This window comes from Chiloscyllium plagiosum, chromosome 16, assembly GCF_004010195.1.
Source record: "Chiloscyllium plagiosum isolate BGI_BamShark_2017 chromosome 16, ASM401019v2, whole genome shotgun sequence".
In the NCBI taxonomy this organism is placed as follows: Eukaryota; Metazoa; Chordata; class Chondrichthyes; order Orectolobiformes; family Hemiscylliidae; genus Chiloscyllium; species Chiloscyllium plagiosum.
Window position 1 is genome coordinate 33,171,885 of NC_057725.1, and position 16,148 is coordinate 33,188,032.

General features: G+C 40.1%; 1 protein-coding gene across 1 annotated transcript in view; it reads right to left on the reverse strand.

Moving 5' to 3' along the window:
* The window catches only part of LOC122558090 (nucleobindin-2-like), a 70,222-nt gene extending 55,639 nt beyond the window's left edge, over positions 1 to 14,583 (reverse strand). Inside the window, exons 1-2 of the mRNA XM_043706409.1 lie at positions 14,503 to 14,583; positions 10,588 to 10,695 (exon numbers count right to left, since the gene is read on the reverse strand). Coding sequence (XP_043562344.1) covers positions 10,588 to 10,695; positions 14,503 to 14,583 — 189 coding nt within the window. The remainder of the gene's footprint in view (positions 1 to 10,587; positions 10,696 to 14,502) is intronic.
* Positions 14,584 to 16,148: the final 1,565 nt, after the last annotated feature.

Genomic DNA, 16,148 nt, shown 5'->3' on the forward strand with positions numbered 1-16,148 from the left:
CAGGCAGCATCCAAGGAGCAGGAGAATCGACGTTCGTGACCTCCTCTACATTGGGGAGATAGGCCGCCTACTTGCGGAACGTTTCAGAGAACACCTCATGGTCCGCCTCCATCGCCAGACCATGGCAACACGACGCTTGGAGGACGAGCGCCTCATCTTCCGCTTAGGAACTCTCCCACCACCAGGGATGAATGCAGATTTCTCCAGCTTCCTCATTTCCCCTCCCTCTACCTTATCTCAGTCCCAACCCTCGGGCTCAGCATCGCCTTCTTGTCCTGCAATTTTCTTCCTGACCTCTCCGCCCCCACCCCCTCTCCGGCCTATCACCCTCACCTTAACCTCCTTCCACCTATCACATTCCCAACACTCCTCCCTCAAGTCCCTCCTCCCTACCTTTTATCTTAACCTGCTTGGCACACCCTCCTCATTCCTGAAGAAGGGCTTATGCCCGAAACGTCGATTCTCCTCCTTGGATGCTGCCTGACCTGCGCTTTTCCAGCAATGACTGAGCTGAGTTTTGTATCCAATTTGCCAATTCCCCATGGATCCCGTGTGACGTAATCATCTGAAGCAGCCTGTCATGAGAGGCCTTGTGAAATTGCTTTAGTAAAATCTGTGTAGACCACATCCACTGCCCTACCCTCATCTACCATCTTCATTACTTCCTCAAAAAACTCAATCACATTTGTGAAACAAGAAGTCTCCTGAATAAAGCCAAGCTGACTTTCCCTAATGAGTCCATGCTTTTCCAAATGTGAGTAAATCCTGTCCCTAAGAATCTTCCCCAATAACTTCCTTACCAGTGATGCAAGGTTTACCAATCAATAATTCGCTGGAATATCCCTGTTATCCTTCTTAAAGGAACAGGATTGGCTTTTCTCTAGTCTTCTGCAACCTTGTCTGTGGCTAAAGCATGAAGGACCTTCCTTCTCAACCTCTCCCATTGCCTGAGGCATGGTGACACTCTGGTAAAACCACTGCCAGTTGCCTCTGACAGAGGAGCCTGTGTTTTGAGAACTATGGTGATTTTTATCTATATCTTATTGCTCAAAAGACTGTGCAGCTAGTGTTTAACTCATAAATGCACTACATTATACATTAGAGGTCTGTAACATTTATACTTGAAACTATTCTAAATCTGACAGTGGCCAGATTTTGAAGTGATTCTTAAGTATTAGCTGGACTCACCAGGGCACTATCCCAGAATGATTTTTTTTTTGTGGTGCTCAGATGGGCCAGTTACTGTACAGGGTGATTTCAGAGTTTCTTTCACTCATCAGTGTTGCCCACATTTGAGATCACTGGTGCATATATATCCCTTGGATGTCCTGAGAAGGTGAAGATTTTTTCCTTCTGCTGTACTGCGGTGACCAGGAAAATCTAGGACCATGGTCCAATGACAAATGAAGGAACAGTGCTACATAGCCATGAATAGTGTGTGTCACTTGTGTTCCCATGTTACAATTACAGGGTATAAAATATTTATAGGACCATAAGAGGCCATTCACTCCAGTTGTTCTAGACTGGTGTTTACTGTCCACATTTCTCCCACCGAGCCTCTATATTCACTTATCGTTTGTACAAAAACAGTTGCTGGGTAATGCAGAATTACCTATACTGAAAATGAGATCCAAAGTTCTAAGTTTGTCTTACAGTTGTCAGGACAAACACAACAGCAAACTTCAAACAACCACAATAATTTATCCCTTCAGAGAAAAGGATCCTAATTCACTGAGGTCAGTCATAAAGAAAGCTGCGATAACTATCAGCTTGCTAAACTCCCACGTGATTTTTTTTTTAAAAAGCTACAAGAATTAAATGTCTATCTTGTGTTTGCAGAGATGGGCTCATTTACACAGGAACCAATGTAATGTGCATGACTGATCCTGAAGATGTCAATGTTATTAGCACATTCAGGATTGGTCAATCATGGAATCTCATCGAACACATTATGTTTTGGGCTTTGCAAGTATGGACTAGTTGAGTATAGCTCATACTTGGCCCGTTGCAAACAACAGAAACCAGTGTGTGTTCCTTCAGTCATCCAATGACTTTGGATACAAGGCCAGTGTATATGCCATTTGAGGGACTGAAGTTCATGTGCAATGTAGTAATCATTCAGACCCTTTAGTCTGTAATCTCAGATTAAACTAATCCCACCTGTCTGCTTCTGGCCCGTATCCCTCCAAACCTTTCCTATTCGTGTACTTTCCAAATGTCTTTTAAACATTGTAATTGTACCCAAATCCACCACTTCCTCAGGAAGTTCATTCCACATGCAAACCATCCTCTGTGCAAAACAAAAAATTGCTCCCATGTCTTTTTCCTAAATCCCTGTCCTCTGACCTTACAAATGTAGCCCCTACCCTTAAATCTCCTATCCTTGGGAAAATACACCTCTCATTAACTCTATCTATGGGGGCGGCACAGTGGCTCAGTGGCTAGCACTGCTGCCTCACAGCACCAAGGTCCCAGGTTTGATTCCAGCCTCTGGTGACTGTCTGTGAGGAGTTTGCACATGGGTTTCCTCCCACAGTCCAAAGATGTGCAGGTCAGATGAATTGGCCATACTAAATTGCTGATTGTGTTAGGTGCATTAGTCAGAGGGAAATGGGTCTGGGTGGGTCACTCTTTTGGAGGTGAAATGTGGACTTGTTGGACCGAAGGGCCTGTTTCCACACTGTAGGGATTCTAGTCTAGTTATCTATACCCTTCAAAATTTTATAAACTTCTATAAGTTCAACTCTAAACCTCCTATGCTCCACTGTGAAATGCTGGAACTTTTTTTTATAATTCAAACCTTCCAAGCACAGCAACATCCTGGTAAATCTCTTCTGGACCCTCTCTTGCTTAAAAATATCCTTCCAATAATTAGGCCCCAGAATTTGACACAGTATTCCTGAAGAGGCCTCACCAATGTCCTGTACAACCTCACCATGATTTTCCAACTTGTATAATTTTCCAGTTGAGTGACAAAGGCATGTGTGCTAAACGCCTTTTTAACCACCCTGTCTGTATATGATGCAGTTATGTACCTGAACCCCTAGGTCCCTGTGCGCTCCAACACTACCCAAGGTGCTACAATTAATTGTATAAGTCCTACCCCTATTTGATATACCAAAATGCAATACCTGGTATTTATCTAGATTGAATTCCATCTGCCCATTTTTCAGCCCATTGACCCATATGATCAAGATCCCTTTGTAATCTTAGAAAACCTTCTTCCCTGTCTACTATGCTGTCAATGTTTGTGTCATCCACAAATTAACCATGTCTTCTATATTTGCATCCAAATCATTTTATATAACATCTTCAATGATGTTACAAATTGAGCTGTGTATGAATCATTGCCACTTTTATAATGGCCTTATATCTGAGCATTACATGATTTGAATCAAAATACTGTGTTTTCACAGTTCAGAGAATCTTGTTGAAAGTTCTAATCCCATCCTTCTCAACCAGTAAATGTCTTTGATAACATTCTGAAACATTTTTCAATGAGTAGTCTGGACTGTTTATGAAAGAAGTTTTTGTTTGTTTTTTACAAAGTACTTGGCTAAGGGGTTAAATGGAATCAAACTTTCAACACGAGTAATCAAATTCACAGTGGGTATGAGCCAGTAAAATGGGAATAGTCCTTGCAACCATCTTTAGAGAAAAGATCTGATTTGATTGTTGTTTGACTTTGAAATATTTACTGTGTACAAATGAACAGATGAGCAATAATTTTTACCTGATTGTAGATTGCTGAAAAGAAAGGGGCCTGTTCAGAACAGTGTAGCCTTGTATTTGTTTCTGTTCAGCTAACAACTTGAGAAAAAGCTCAAGGGCTTTGCTGCTGTCAAAAGATATGGTATGAAGCAGTTGGATTTGGATGACCCCTAAAATGAAAGGTCTTGGTCATTTCTTGACCCTGAGAAATGACGAGCTGTATTGTGTGCTTATATCATTGGCATAATTTTAGTATGATGCTTTGAGTGCTATTCTGTTTATCCAAATACTGTTTATTACTGGCTTATAATGTTTAATCAGTTTAAATATAACTATATTTCTAGAAAAACGATTTTTTTTTATTCATACGCTTGTGGTTGGGCATCCTAACATTTTTCAATAATCCAGAAATAGCCTTGGCTCAAGTACACTGGACAGGAGACATTAGTGCATACATGTTTGCAGCTAACAATGTTGCTAACATTTGGATGTGCTGAAGGTGGCTACTGTCTCTTTTTTTTTAAAGCAGTTGACTTTTGCTTTGCATTATTCTATCACAGTAACAGGGCAGATATTAATTATGAAATTCGTGATTTGAATGGACCATTGCCATTGTTTGGGTCTGTATGAAAATGCTTTCCATCCCACTCACTCATTGCCTCACATGTGCTTTATAGGAGGCCAAAAAAATCCAGCAGCCTCAGCACTCTGAACTTCAGCACAAAACCTCTGTTAAAATCAAATCTGTACAAATTATCATTTGCTGAAAACTCCTAAAATAGTCTGGTTTGTGACCAGAGAAGATGTATTGCTTTTTGTTTCCTCTGTCACAGCATTGTGGAAGTTCTAATTACATGGCTGACCTGTGAGTTGTTTCATTAGCTTCCAAATTCCACAGTTGCAATTAAAGGCAGAATATGTAGGTTTGTCTGTAGATACAGCAAACAATGAGCTTTCTAGAGTTATCCAGAGACTTTTTAACCAAACTTGAATCTGCTTTACTTTCTCCAGCTGCTTTGCATTTTCACCAGTTTTTATTTCCATTTCTACAGAAATTTTGTCTTGTAGCCTTCACACTAGAGTATTTTAGCTCTGCATTCAATATGCAGTGTGCGCTATGTTTGCTTTGAAATCTTACCTGTATAGGATGAAGATGCCTTTTGTGCACCAAAGAGTGAGATTTTAAAACGTCAACAGCATTGTTTCTTTTAACAGCATAATTAAATAACTTGGGCTTGCATTGGATGTTCATTTCGGCATCTAGTCTTTTGAAAACCTACTTTTGGATAGTTGTGTGTAATTTCCAAATAATTCAAAATGGTGATTTGTGGATAATTTTAAGATGCAATGCCCTGGTGGCAAACAAACTCATCCAGACAGGAAAATGAGTGACTCGGCTTTTCTTGTATTCAAAGACTGTCTGGAATGTAGATAATTGACAGCTAGGATCTGGCTTCTGTGCAAAACAAGAATTGGACTGTCCTTTCTGTAAGTCTGTCAAAACTTTGGCAACATCAGTTTAGATTATGCACTCATGAAATTTGCTAATTTGTTCTGTTTTAATTCTGTAGTTGAAGAGATATGAAAATAACTTGGTTTAGCATGATATCTTCATTAAATCAATGAATCAATTCAACTTATTTCGATAGCAATTGTCATTCATAAAATGTGGACCAATAAAAAAAGTGGACTTTATTATTGAGTTGGAAGGGAAACAAACATAGATTTGACTAATGCATAAAGACAAAAGTGAACCGCCTGAGCATTAGAATGCTGTGGGTGGGGAAAATTTTGTAACATTTCGAAAGGTAATATCTGTTTTACCTTGGTTCTGCAATACAAGTCCTATCAGTAATCAAAAGGTTTAGAATAGGGAAGTGAATATAAGGAAGTTTGAGTGAGAAATATTAGCAACTTTGAACATTCACGGGGAAATTTTGAGGTGCTGATGTGGCTTGTTTAATCTGGAACTTTGTGCTTTCCATCGCAGTTTTGTCCTAGGGTTCGAGGAAGTGTTTCTGACGAAACGTGTCTCTGGTTGCTTTTCTTCATTTTCTTTCCTATTTAGGACTTTTTGGTTTTCTCCTTGTCCCATTTGGTTTATGATCAGACCTGAAGTCTTAATGAGAGGGTTAGTTTAGGGAGTATTTTGACAGCTCAGATCTATTTATCGAAATGGAATGTTACATAGAGGAAATGTGCAAGAAGCAATGCTGTTTTGGGGAACTGGGCTGTAGTAATAAGGGGAGTCCATGAAGGCTCTGAATTAAACTCTGCTCACTCTGTGCTAATTAAGCTGTGTACCCATGTTAGTTACACAGTTTTGCCCATTCAGGAAAATTCCCTTGTTCCAAGAGGTTTGTTTTTAAATTTAAAAAAAAAATGCACTAGTTTCATGTTGTACAAAGAAACGTTCATAATGTAGAACAAAGGAAAGTCATGAGGAGAAACTTGACATGCTCAAGATAATGAACAGATGGTGCCATGGTGATCTTGGACATTGCAGACGTTGCTTGTTGGTATTCCTGTTGCCTGGATGCACAAAAGGATGAAAACCTTTTGGACCCAGTTTTCTATTTGCAGCCCACAGTGAGGGCTTTGTTAGACTTCAGTTCATCAGAATAGAGCCTCTTTTCAGACTTGCAGCAAGCAACTTGAGAGTTTTGTTTAGCCGTGTAGTTTATCAAGTAGCTCAGTGCCAGTTTCTCATGCGGATTTCAGATGGCTTTACCATTATGCCTTGCACATGGCAGCATCTGCAGGGCTGTGAACTACAGTATGCCTTGTGTACTCCATGCTTCAGCAGGTGTTATAAAATTGGTCAAACCTGCAAACTTTTCACTTCGGAAGCTAGTAATAAGAGAGCAGAGCTCCAAGTCCTCAAAATAGGTCTCTGGTGAAGATGATGCCTGCAAGGTATCTGAATAAACTAAGTTTCTTACATTCCGTTTCCATGACTTTAATGAGATTAAATTTCAGCATTTTGCAGAAATGGCGTCTTACCTCCAAGCAAAACACCAAAAGAAAATATAATTGCCAGAAATTTAAAACATGAGTTAATGTTGGGAACTCTTAATCAATCGGTCAACTGTGGAGAGGCCAAACTCTCTACAGCACAGCTGATAGGTCTGTGCTTGAAATATAAACTTTGTGCTTTCTAGAGATGCTAACTAACCCATAACTTTCCAGCATCTTCTATTTTGTCCCTGTTATTTTTTACTTGGCATAGTTAAGGTCAAGTTGGCATCAGGTCAGCAGCCTGTAGACTGTCACAAATAAAGCTGCAACTATACTGAGCATTCTAAGTTGATAAAATATGTGGAAACAAACTAATATACACACAAAAAACAAAATCCATTCCTCCTTGGAGAATTCTTGCAAATGAATACAAATATTGTGTTTAAACTGGTTAGCATTATATTTGCATTACCACGCGAGTAATGGATAGCAACTTTGTAACCTGCGCCAATGTAATCAGGTGATGCGCTGATTATTGAAAGTTTATTTTTGAATTGGAATCACTAGGGCAAAGTGCAGTACAAGTGAGGAATTTGAACTTAAATTCATACAAGTCATTGGGAAGATGCTACTATTTGATGAACCCTTAATGATTAGATTAGATTAGATTTCCTACAGTGTGGAAACAGGCCCTTCAGCCCAACAAGTCCACACTGACCCTCTGAAGAGTAACTCACCCAAATCCATTCCCCTCTGACTAATGCACCTGACACTATGGACAATTTAGCATGGCCAATTCACCTGCCCTGCACATCTTTGTGACTGTGGGAGGAAACCAGAGCACCCAGAGGAAACCCATGCAGACACTGGGAAAATGTGCAAACTCCACACAGACAGTCACCCAAGGCTAGAATTGAACCTTTAATTACTCCGGTTTGCTGGAGGTTTATTCACCCAACTGTGTCACCAGTGTATTTTTGGAAAAAGTGGATAAATCCCCACGACCTGATCAGGAGTACCCTGGAACTCTGTTGGAAGCTAGGGAAGTGATTGCTGGGCCCCATTCTGAGATATTTGTATCATTGATAGTCACAAGTGAGGTGCTGGAAGACTGAAGTCTGGCTAATGTGGAGCTACTGTTAAAGAAGGGTGGTAAGGACAAGCCAGGGAACTATATAGACCAGTGAGCTTGACGTTCGTGGTGGGCAAGTTGTTGGAGGGACAGGATGTACATGTATTTGAAAAGGAAAGGACTGATTAAGGATAGTTAACATGGCTTTGTGGGAAATCATGTCTCTCAAACTTGATAGATGTTTTTGAAGAAGTAAAATAGTGTTGGCATCGCTCTGCGTTGCAAACCAGCTAGCCAGCTAACTGAACTAAACCATGCCATTGAGAAATTAACAAGCATTTTGTCCAGCATTACATTCCATGTAAGATGATCTTGATAAAGGACTGATTAAGGATAGTTAACATGGCTTTGTGGGAAATCATGTCTCTCAAACTTGATAGATGTTTTTGAAGAAGTAACAAAGAGGATTGAGGGCAGAGCAGTGGGCGTGATCTATATGGACTTCAGTAAGGTGTTCGACAAGGTTCCCCATGGGAGACTGGTTAGCAAGGTTAGATCTCATGGAATATAGGAAGAACTAGCCATTTGGATACAGAGCTTGCTCAAAGGTAGGCAGGGTGGTGGTGGAGGGTTGTTTTTCAGACTGGAGGCCTGTGACCAGTGGCAAGCTACAAGGATTGGTACTTTTCGTCACTTATGCTCACATACAAATTTATTTAAGACGTATAGTTAGTAAGTTTGCCAATTATACCAAAATTTGAAGGTGTAGTGAACAGCGAAGAAGGTTACTTCTGATTACAATGGGATCTTGATCAGATGATCCAATGGGCTGAGAAGTGACAGATGGAGTTTAATTCAGATAAATACGAGGTGCTGTATTTTGGGAAAGGAAATCTTAGCAGTACTTGCACACTTAATGGTAGGGTCCTGGGTAATATTGCTAAACAGATACCTTGGACTGCAGGTTCATAGCTCCTTGAAAGTGGAGTCGCAGGTAGATAGGATAGTGAAGAAGGCATTTGGTATGCTTTCCTCTATTGATCAGTGTTGGGAGGTAATGTTTCAGCTGTACAGGACATTAGTTAGGCTACCTTTGGAATGTTGCATGCAAGTCTGGTCTCCTTCCTACCGGAAATTTGAAATTTGAAAGAGCTCAGACAAGATTGACAGGGATGTTGCCAGAGTTGGAGGATTTGAGGTTTAGCGGGAGGTCGAATAGGCTGGTGCTGTTTTTTCCCTGGAGCATCAGAGGATGAGGGGTGACCTAACAGAAATTTATAATATCATGAGGGGCATGGGTAGGATAAATAGACAAAGTCTTTTCCCTGGGGTGGGGGAGTCTTGAACTAGATGTCATATGTTTAGTGTGAGAGGGGAAAGATATAAAAGTGACCTAAGGGGTAACTTTTTCCACAGAGTGGTACATGTATGGAATGAGCTGCCAAAAGAAGTGGTGGAGGCTGGTACGATTGCAGCATTGAAGAGGCATTTGGATAGGTATATGAATAGGAGAGTTTGGAGGGATATGGGCTTGGTGCTGGCAGGTGGGACTAAATTGGGTTGGGATATCTAGGGGTAAATGTAGGGGATTTATTTTAGGTGGGATATTCTTTTGGGTTGGTGTGGTCTTGTTGGGCCAAAGGGTCTGTTTCCATGCTGTACATCTCTATGACTCTGCATCCTACTCAATTCCAAGCTGAGTTTCCAACGGCATAAATGCCCCATTGTGAAGACTTTGTTTTTGTGGACTTATCTGGAGTGGTTCTTCAAATACTCACAGCAAACTTTCAGTGACAAAGTGAGGACTGCAGATGCTGGAGATCAGAGCTGAAAATGTGTTGCTGGAAAAGCGCAGCAGGTCAGGCAGCATCCAAGGAGCAGGAGAATCGATGTTTCGAACTCAGCACTACCTTCCTAACCTGCAATCTCCTTCCTGACCTCCGCCCCCATCCCTACTCCAGCCTATCGCCCTCACCTTAACCTCCTTCCACCTATCGCATTTCAAACACCCCTCCCCCAAGTCCCTCCTCCCTACCTTTTTACCTTAGCCTGCTTGGCACACTTTCCTCATTCCTGAAGAAGGGCTCATGTCCGAAACATAGATTCTCCTGCTCCTGTGAATATTTGTAATTTACTTTAACAAGACAACTAAGAAATCATTGGATTGGTGGTAACTGGCTTGCTTTGCTGTGAACCACCCAACCTGTATGTAAGTCACCATAGTCTTACTAGACTGTAGAGCTGCTCTTATTTGGAGAGAGATGTCTGGTGGTGGATTAACTTGAGGGTCAGCAAATATCAAGGGGATAGATTGAGAAGTTGTGTTATTCATCATAACATCAGCTAGTATGGGAATTGAATACTTTTGGCATCGCTCTGCGTTGCAAACCAGCTAGCCAGCTAACTGAACTAAACCATGCCATTGAGACATTAACAAGCATTTTGTCCAGCATTACATTCCATGTAAGATGATCTTGATTAGGCAAAACTAATTCTGAATATGATCTTTCCTTATTTGAATTTCTGGAGAACATGCAAAATACAAAAAGTGACAGGGGTGTGAAATAATTAGAAGTAATTCCTGGGTTGACTGTGTTACGTACCTTTTCCTTTTTCCTCCCTCTGTTTGAATATACTCAGCTGTCATGCTTACTGAGAAATACTCCTCCCACGGAGTGTATAGAAATTGAGATCCCACGCATTACATGCGGCAAAATGGTTCCTTTTGGTGATACAAAATACTTATCCAATGTGATTTTGATCACCACTGCGACCAATTGTCAAGCTATATGCTTTATTTAAGAGGCCGGTAGTTCCTCAATTTGGTTATAATGTAGTTTGCGTACCAGTATTGTAGCACGTAACTTTGTATCTTTGTATTCCTGTTCTGCCACACAGTTATCTTCACACCCTTGAATATTTGCGTTGAGTTCATTTATGGGCATTCTCTTGGCCTAATGATAAAAGCATGAACTACACAGGTCACTTGACATTCTTTGCATGCCTTTGCTACAGCTTGTGTGTGCAGTGGGCATAATGATATGAGCCAGTGAAGCTTTATCGCAAGAAATAGCCTCTGTTTACCTCTACACTTGTCAAAATGGAACAAAATTATCAAAACTAGGCCACGCTCTGAAGCCACAAACTTGGTTGGTTAGGAACTGAAAAAAACTGATCAATTGTTGCAAAATTTTGTAGGTGGAATTGATTGGATTGTATTTTTAATGCACAACATTCCCTGTTTCCTTTTTTAAACTGTGATTTTGAATTATCGTCATGTGCTGTTATACCGGACTGCTGCTACCTGCACTGTCTGGAGTTCAAAGGTGTGGATCATACTTTATCTGTAATTTTTAAAATAAACTGTCAGGCTTTGCCTCACATGAGGAGACTTGGTGGCTGAAAGCTCTTCGAGAAGCTAATGTATAGAGGTATTTTGCAGGGTTTTGTTGTGGCTGACTTGATTCTCATTGATGTCTTGAATCTCGCGATGGAAGAATAGCACAAAATTGAATTGTAGTCTTGAACTCTCTTTGCCATGTTTTATATTTCTGACATTAAGTTGAATGCAATTTTGAGGCTGTAGAGATTGAGATGGAGTGATGGAGATGAAAGGTTTTCTTTTAATTTTCCAGGAGAGGTGATCTGAAATCATTTGCTCTACTAGATTTTACCTTTTGAGGGGGAAAAAAAAGTCTGCATGCTACTTCTGGTTTATCTTGTGGGTTATTGGTTTGAACAGTAACTATTTCAGTTCTGTGTGAAATAGAGTTTTCCACTGCTGCTGTGCTTCAGAACAAACCATGTAAATATAGTCCTAATGTGTAGAGTTTCTATTAATCCTGTAGTCATGGGCCCCGCAAATACATTAAATGCTGCCTTTGATGAATAAGTGTTACCTTTTTGAGCAAAGGTTAAGAATCTGGTCGTACTTTTCTTTTGCTCTGGTAGTACCACCTTCAGTTGATGCTGGGGTGTTCATCTTTGGATATATTCCAGTTTTGAAATGAAGGGCAAATTCCCATCTTTTTGTTTTGACAGTACTTGTTCCTGAATCTATTGCATTGCTAAAGTTTGTACATGTACTTCGCTAAAGATATTGTTTCAAATGTGAGTTGTTACAAGATGGCAGCTAAGTGGTTAGCACTGCTGCCTCACAGCACCAGGGTCTCTGGTTCGATTCTGCCCTTGTATGACTGTGTGTAGTTTGCACTTTCTCCCTGTGACTGCATGGATTTTCTCCAACAGCCCAAAGAAGTGCAGGCTAGGTGGATTGGCTATACTAAGTTACCTATAGTGTCCAGCGATGCAAAAGGTCTGGGGTTAGCCATGGAGAATGCAGGGTTATGGGGCCAGAGTCTGGTTGGGATGCCCTTTTGGGTGGTCAGTGTGGATTTGATGGGCCAAATGGCCTGCTTTTGCACAAAGGTGGTTCAATCATTCTAAATAGGAGTAATGAAGCAAGTCATTGAATCTCCATTTTGCCTGACAACAAGTTTACCTCTGGGAACTGGAGGCTCAGCCCAGGTATAGTGCTGATGAAATGCACATGCCAGGTTTAACACCAGAGAATAAAGGTTGTTTGTGTTGCAAACTGTCTCCCAGGAGCATTGAGAACTGGTTAATTCTGCCATAAGTGGGAGGAGCAGTCATTTGGGGTGAACCATGCTGCTCGAGGTTAGTTTGGGATCTCTCTGAAGATTTGAGGGAAACTGTTTTGGAAAGTTGCTGGCCACTACAAATCCAACTGAAAGCTGGGAGTAACCTTTGGCTTAAAAGAACTTCAATTTTATGACAATAGTACTATAAACACAGTATATCATGCGCTTACGCGTCATAGTGAAATGCTGATGAGAGCTCTATTTTATGAAATTTAGAGTATTAATTTTGAAGTAAGTGATATTTGTTGTAATATTACTTTTACTTTGCTATAGTAATTCTTAAAACTTGGATGTCTTGAGCAATTCCATGATATTGGTCACTGCAACAATAGTACTATAAACACAGTATATCATGCGCTTACGCGTCATAGTGAAATGCTGATGAGAGCTCTATTTTATGAAATTTAGTGCAGTCATTGTTTTTACCCCGATATTTGTTGTAATATTACTTTTACTTTGCTATAGTAATTCTTAAAACTTTGATGTCTTGAGAAATTCCATGATATTGGTCACTGCAAATTCCAAATAGTGGTAAAAATGTCATTTTGGGTGAATAATGCTGACGTTTTGAACCCTGGCTTTGCTCCTAAAAATGATAATGTGGTACAACATAGTCTCTCGGGTAGTAGTGTGGGTCAGATTATAAGCGCGTGATTCAAGAAAACGCTGCACCTCAGGTTTGCCCACTCTTTTGCATCAGGGTCAAGTTTGAATTTTTCTCTTGCTTGGGAACAAGTGACCAACATCAGAAAGGCTAGGTCTACCCCAACAGGAAACACAAATCTCAAAAAAATTGCAAAGCAATAAACGGAATTTTAAATGAATTAATTTTAAAAAGGCATTTTAAAGAGGGGTCAGTCAACACAGTTAACCAATAAAAATGCTCTAGGTTGAGCAGCAAAGCCAGAGGGAGGCCCCAAATACTGATCACCATGGAAGCAGCTTGGAATCTGGGCCAAATTAAGAAGTTGGATTTTAGTAACATCAACCTCATGTTACTCTGATAGTATATGATCCAAGTTGGCCTCCCTGGAATTCTTTCAAAACTAGGGTTGAAAGCAGTTTGCTTCTCGCTTTTGTAATCTGTCCTTTACTTCCCTGGTCCCTTGAGGCTGCCATTAATCCTGCTCCAGACACACTTGCCATGTTTCTAGGACTTCAACTATTACCCTGATTCAGCAACAGCCTCAAGGAGCACCTCCTTGCAGAGCCTCTTCCAGTTGCATGTCGTTTGACCCCTCGGGTAATCGCATTGTAGCTCATGGGCTGCCGATTGACAACCTCGTGATAGCTGTGTTGATGTAAATCATAGGTACAGACATAGTTTTCAATGAGTGTAGCTCTGAATTTGGTTGCAAATAAGGTTGAATTCACCTTTCCATTTATGTATTTGGTTTGAATGAGCTCAAAGATCAGTTGTATCTCAATGCCAAATCGAAGCCTAAGTAAACCTCGTCTCGCTGCCCCTACTTCATGGTTAAAAGTAACTATAAAAGGACCAGTTAGTCTTTCATCAGTACTTAACAATACAAAAACTGTACAATTATTTTAGGCAGCCAGCCACCCCACCCACACTCTTTTTTTATAATTAAAGAAACAATGTATGGAAGAATGAGTAGTGCAGCTGAGTAAAAATAGCACACTGACCTTCTCACTTTAGTTTGATACAAGTGCTTTTGCGGTGGAAAGTGAAACGTTGTTATAATGTTTTTCTTGTGCTGTTCAGTTCACAGAAACCATAACTGGCACTTCCCATTCTCAGGAATTGAGAATCCATAATCTGAATAGAGGATAACTGTTTCTACTTACTCCTTTTGAACCAAACAGAATGAATTCGGGCACGTGTTTGGTAGAGAAACAATTTTTCAACTTTACTTTTTTTAAATATACTTTTTTAAGGAAAGATCTAGATTACTTCACAATGTTAACTTTTTTAAGCATATCATGTTTTGAGTGTTTTTATTGCAGCATTTTCCAAGGTGCTGACGTTGGGAGCTGTTTGTTCTTCAAGCATGTTAAAAAAGCAACTTTCCTGATTTTTGTCCCATGAAATGGAGACATGTAAAGTATAAATAATATATTTTAAGTGATGTTCTTTACCAAGCTGTTTACACAGGGTGGCACATTCTTCTCTGCACCAAAGTACAAAGGCGTCATCCATGAGCTGGCTTTTCGACCCATCTCTTGTGACTTGGAAATGATGAAAGGAGGCATCATACATTGTAAAACAATTTTTAAGTTGAAGTAGCCAGTCTCTATTTAATCCAATGTAGGAACTCCCAAGAAACACTTGAATGTACAATAAATCTATTTTTCTAAGACTTTAATCATTATGAATAAAACTAACCATGAATTTGTTTATCAAATTGTCAAGGGTACTTTGTGTTTAAATGCTGTGTCAGTTCAGGAAATTGTGGTATCGTTATGTTGTGAAGGAAGCGAAGTGTAACATTTTGAAGGCTCCTATTTGTTTGTCAGGCATTCAGCCAGTCAATTCTTTACAAATCTCCATCTTCTTTCATCTCCCTCCAAACGTTTTGTTTTTTCTGTACAGCTATGGAACTTGTGAATCAGCCAGTTTCCTGTTGCTGTTTAATGTTGGACATTTTCTTTTTTTAAAAAAAAAAGTCCAAAAGCTCAGTTCCCAGGTTGCTGTCTTTGTGTTTCTCTACCAAACACGTGCCCGAATTCATTCTGTTTGGTTTATCAGTTTATATATTTATCAGTTGGTGGAGGCACCGGTTGGGGAGAAAGCATTGGATCACTAACTTATTAATGATTTGGTTAATGAAGTACAAATCTAGGAATTTTTTTAGTAGATCAGAGCTAGACAGATACATAGAAAATGGATTTGAGTAATCTACTGAAACAGTAGATTCGATCATCAATTAATCTACTAGTGTTGGGTAACCAACAACAAGATGGCTGCCTCGTGCCAGTAATGTCACAATGCTGTGCCAGGTGCTTTCTGACAGGATGTGCTTGTGACGGCAAACAAAAATGAATAAAATTGTGGTCTGTTGTGCGTAGTATTTCTGGTTCAACCAGTCTGTGGGCCTACAGCAACCCCGAATTTACAGTTTGGGGTTCTGCACCCACCTTTCCAAGAATTGGTGAATTCTGTTTTTCTTCTTGCTTTCTTTCAAGTTGATTTCTGATTTCCCTCTGTTTTGCCTGACTTCATTTGATTACACATCATCTTCTGTTCTGCTTATTTTGGAAAAGTGGAGTGACTCCATTCTGCTGGACTTGTTATGGCATTCTGAATAATTGATTTCAGTGAGCTGATGTTCAAGAATTGGACTCCACTCTGCAAAGTGCTTATGTGGGTAGTACCATCTTTGTTCATGGCAGCTGCTGATCTGTTGTAGCTATGTTTTTGTGCGTGTGGTCTTAGCAATGGTGCTGACAACAAACTCAGCCAATATAATGTGCTAAGGAAGGATTTGAATCTGGATTCGGTCTGGAATTCTGCCACCTCGTGATAATATCTCAGGGTATATCTTCTCTGTATCAAACGCATCATCGTCATCATCCAATTAGACATCAGATGGACATCTATTTTTGTTTTGTTCCTTCCTCATCCCTTCCTATTGATACTAATAGGGCCAAAAATACCCTGCTATGGTTATTCAACTTTTTATCCTGTTACCACAGAAATAGATATTTTGATTTGGATTTTTGCTTTGGGGGACAGTTTAAAATGAACAGTGGCTTTTCCCATTTCTTTGCCTGAACCTTTGCAT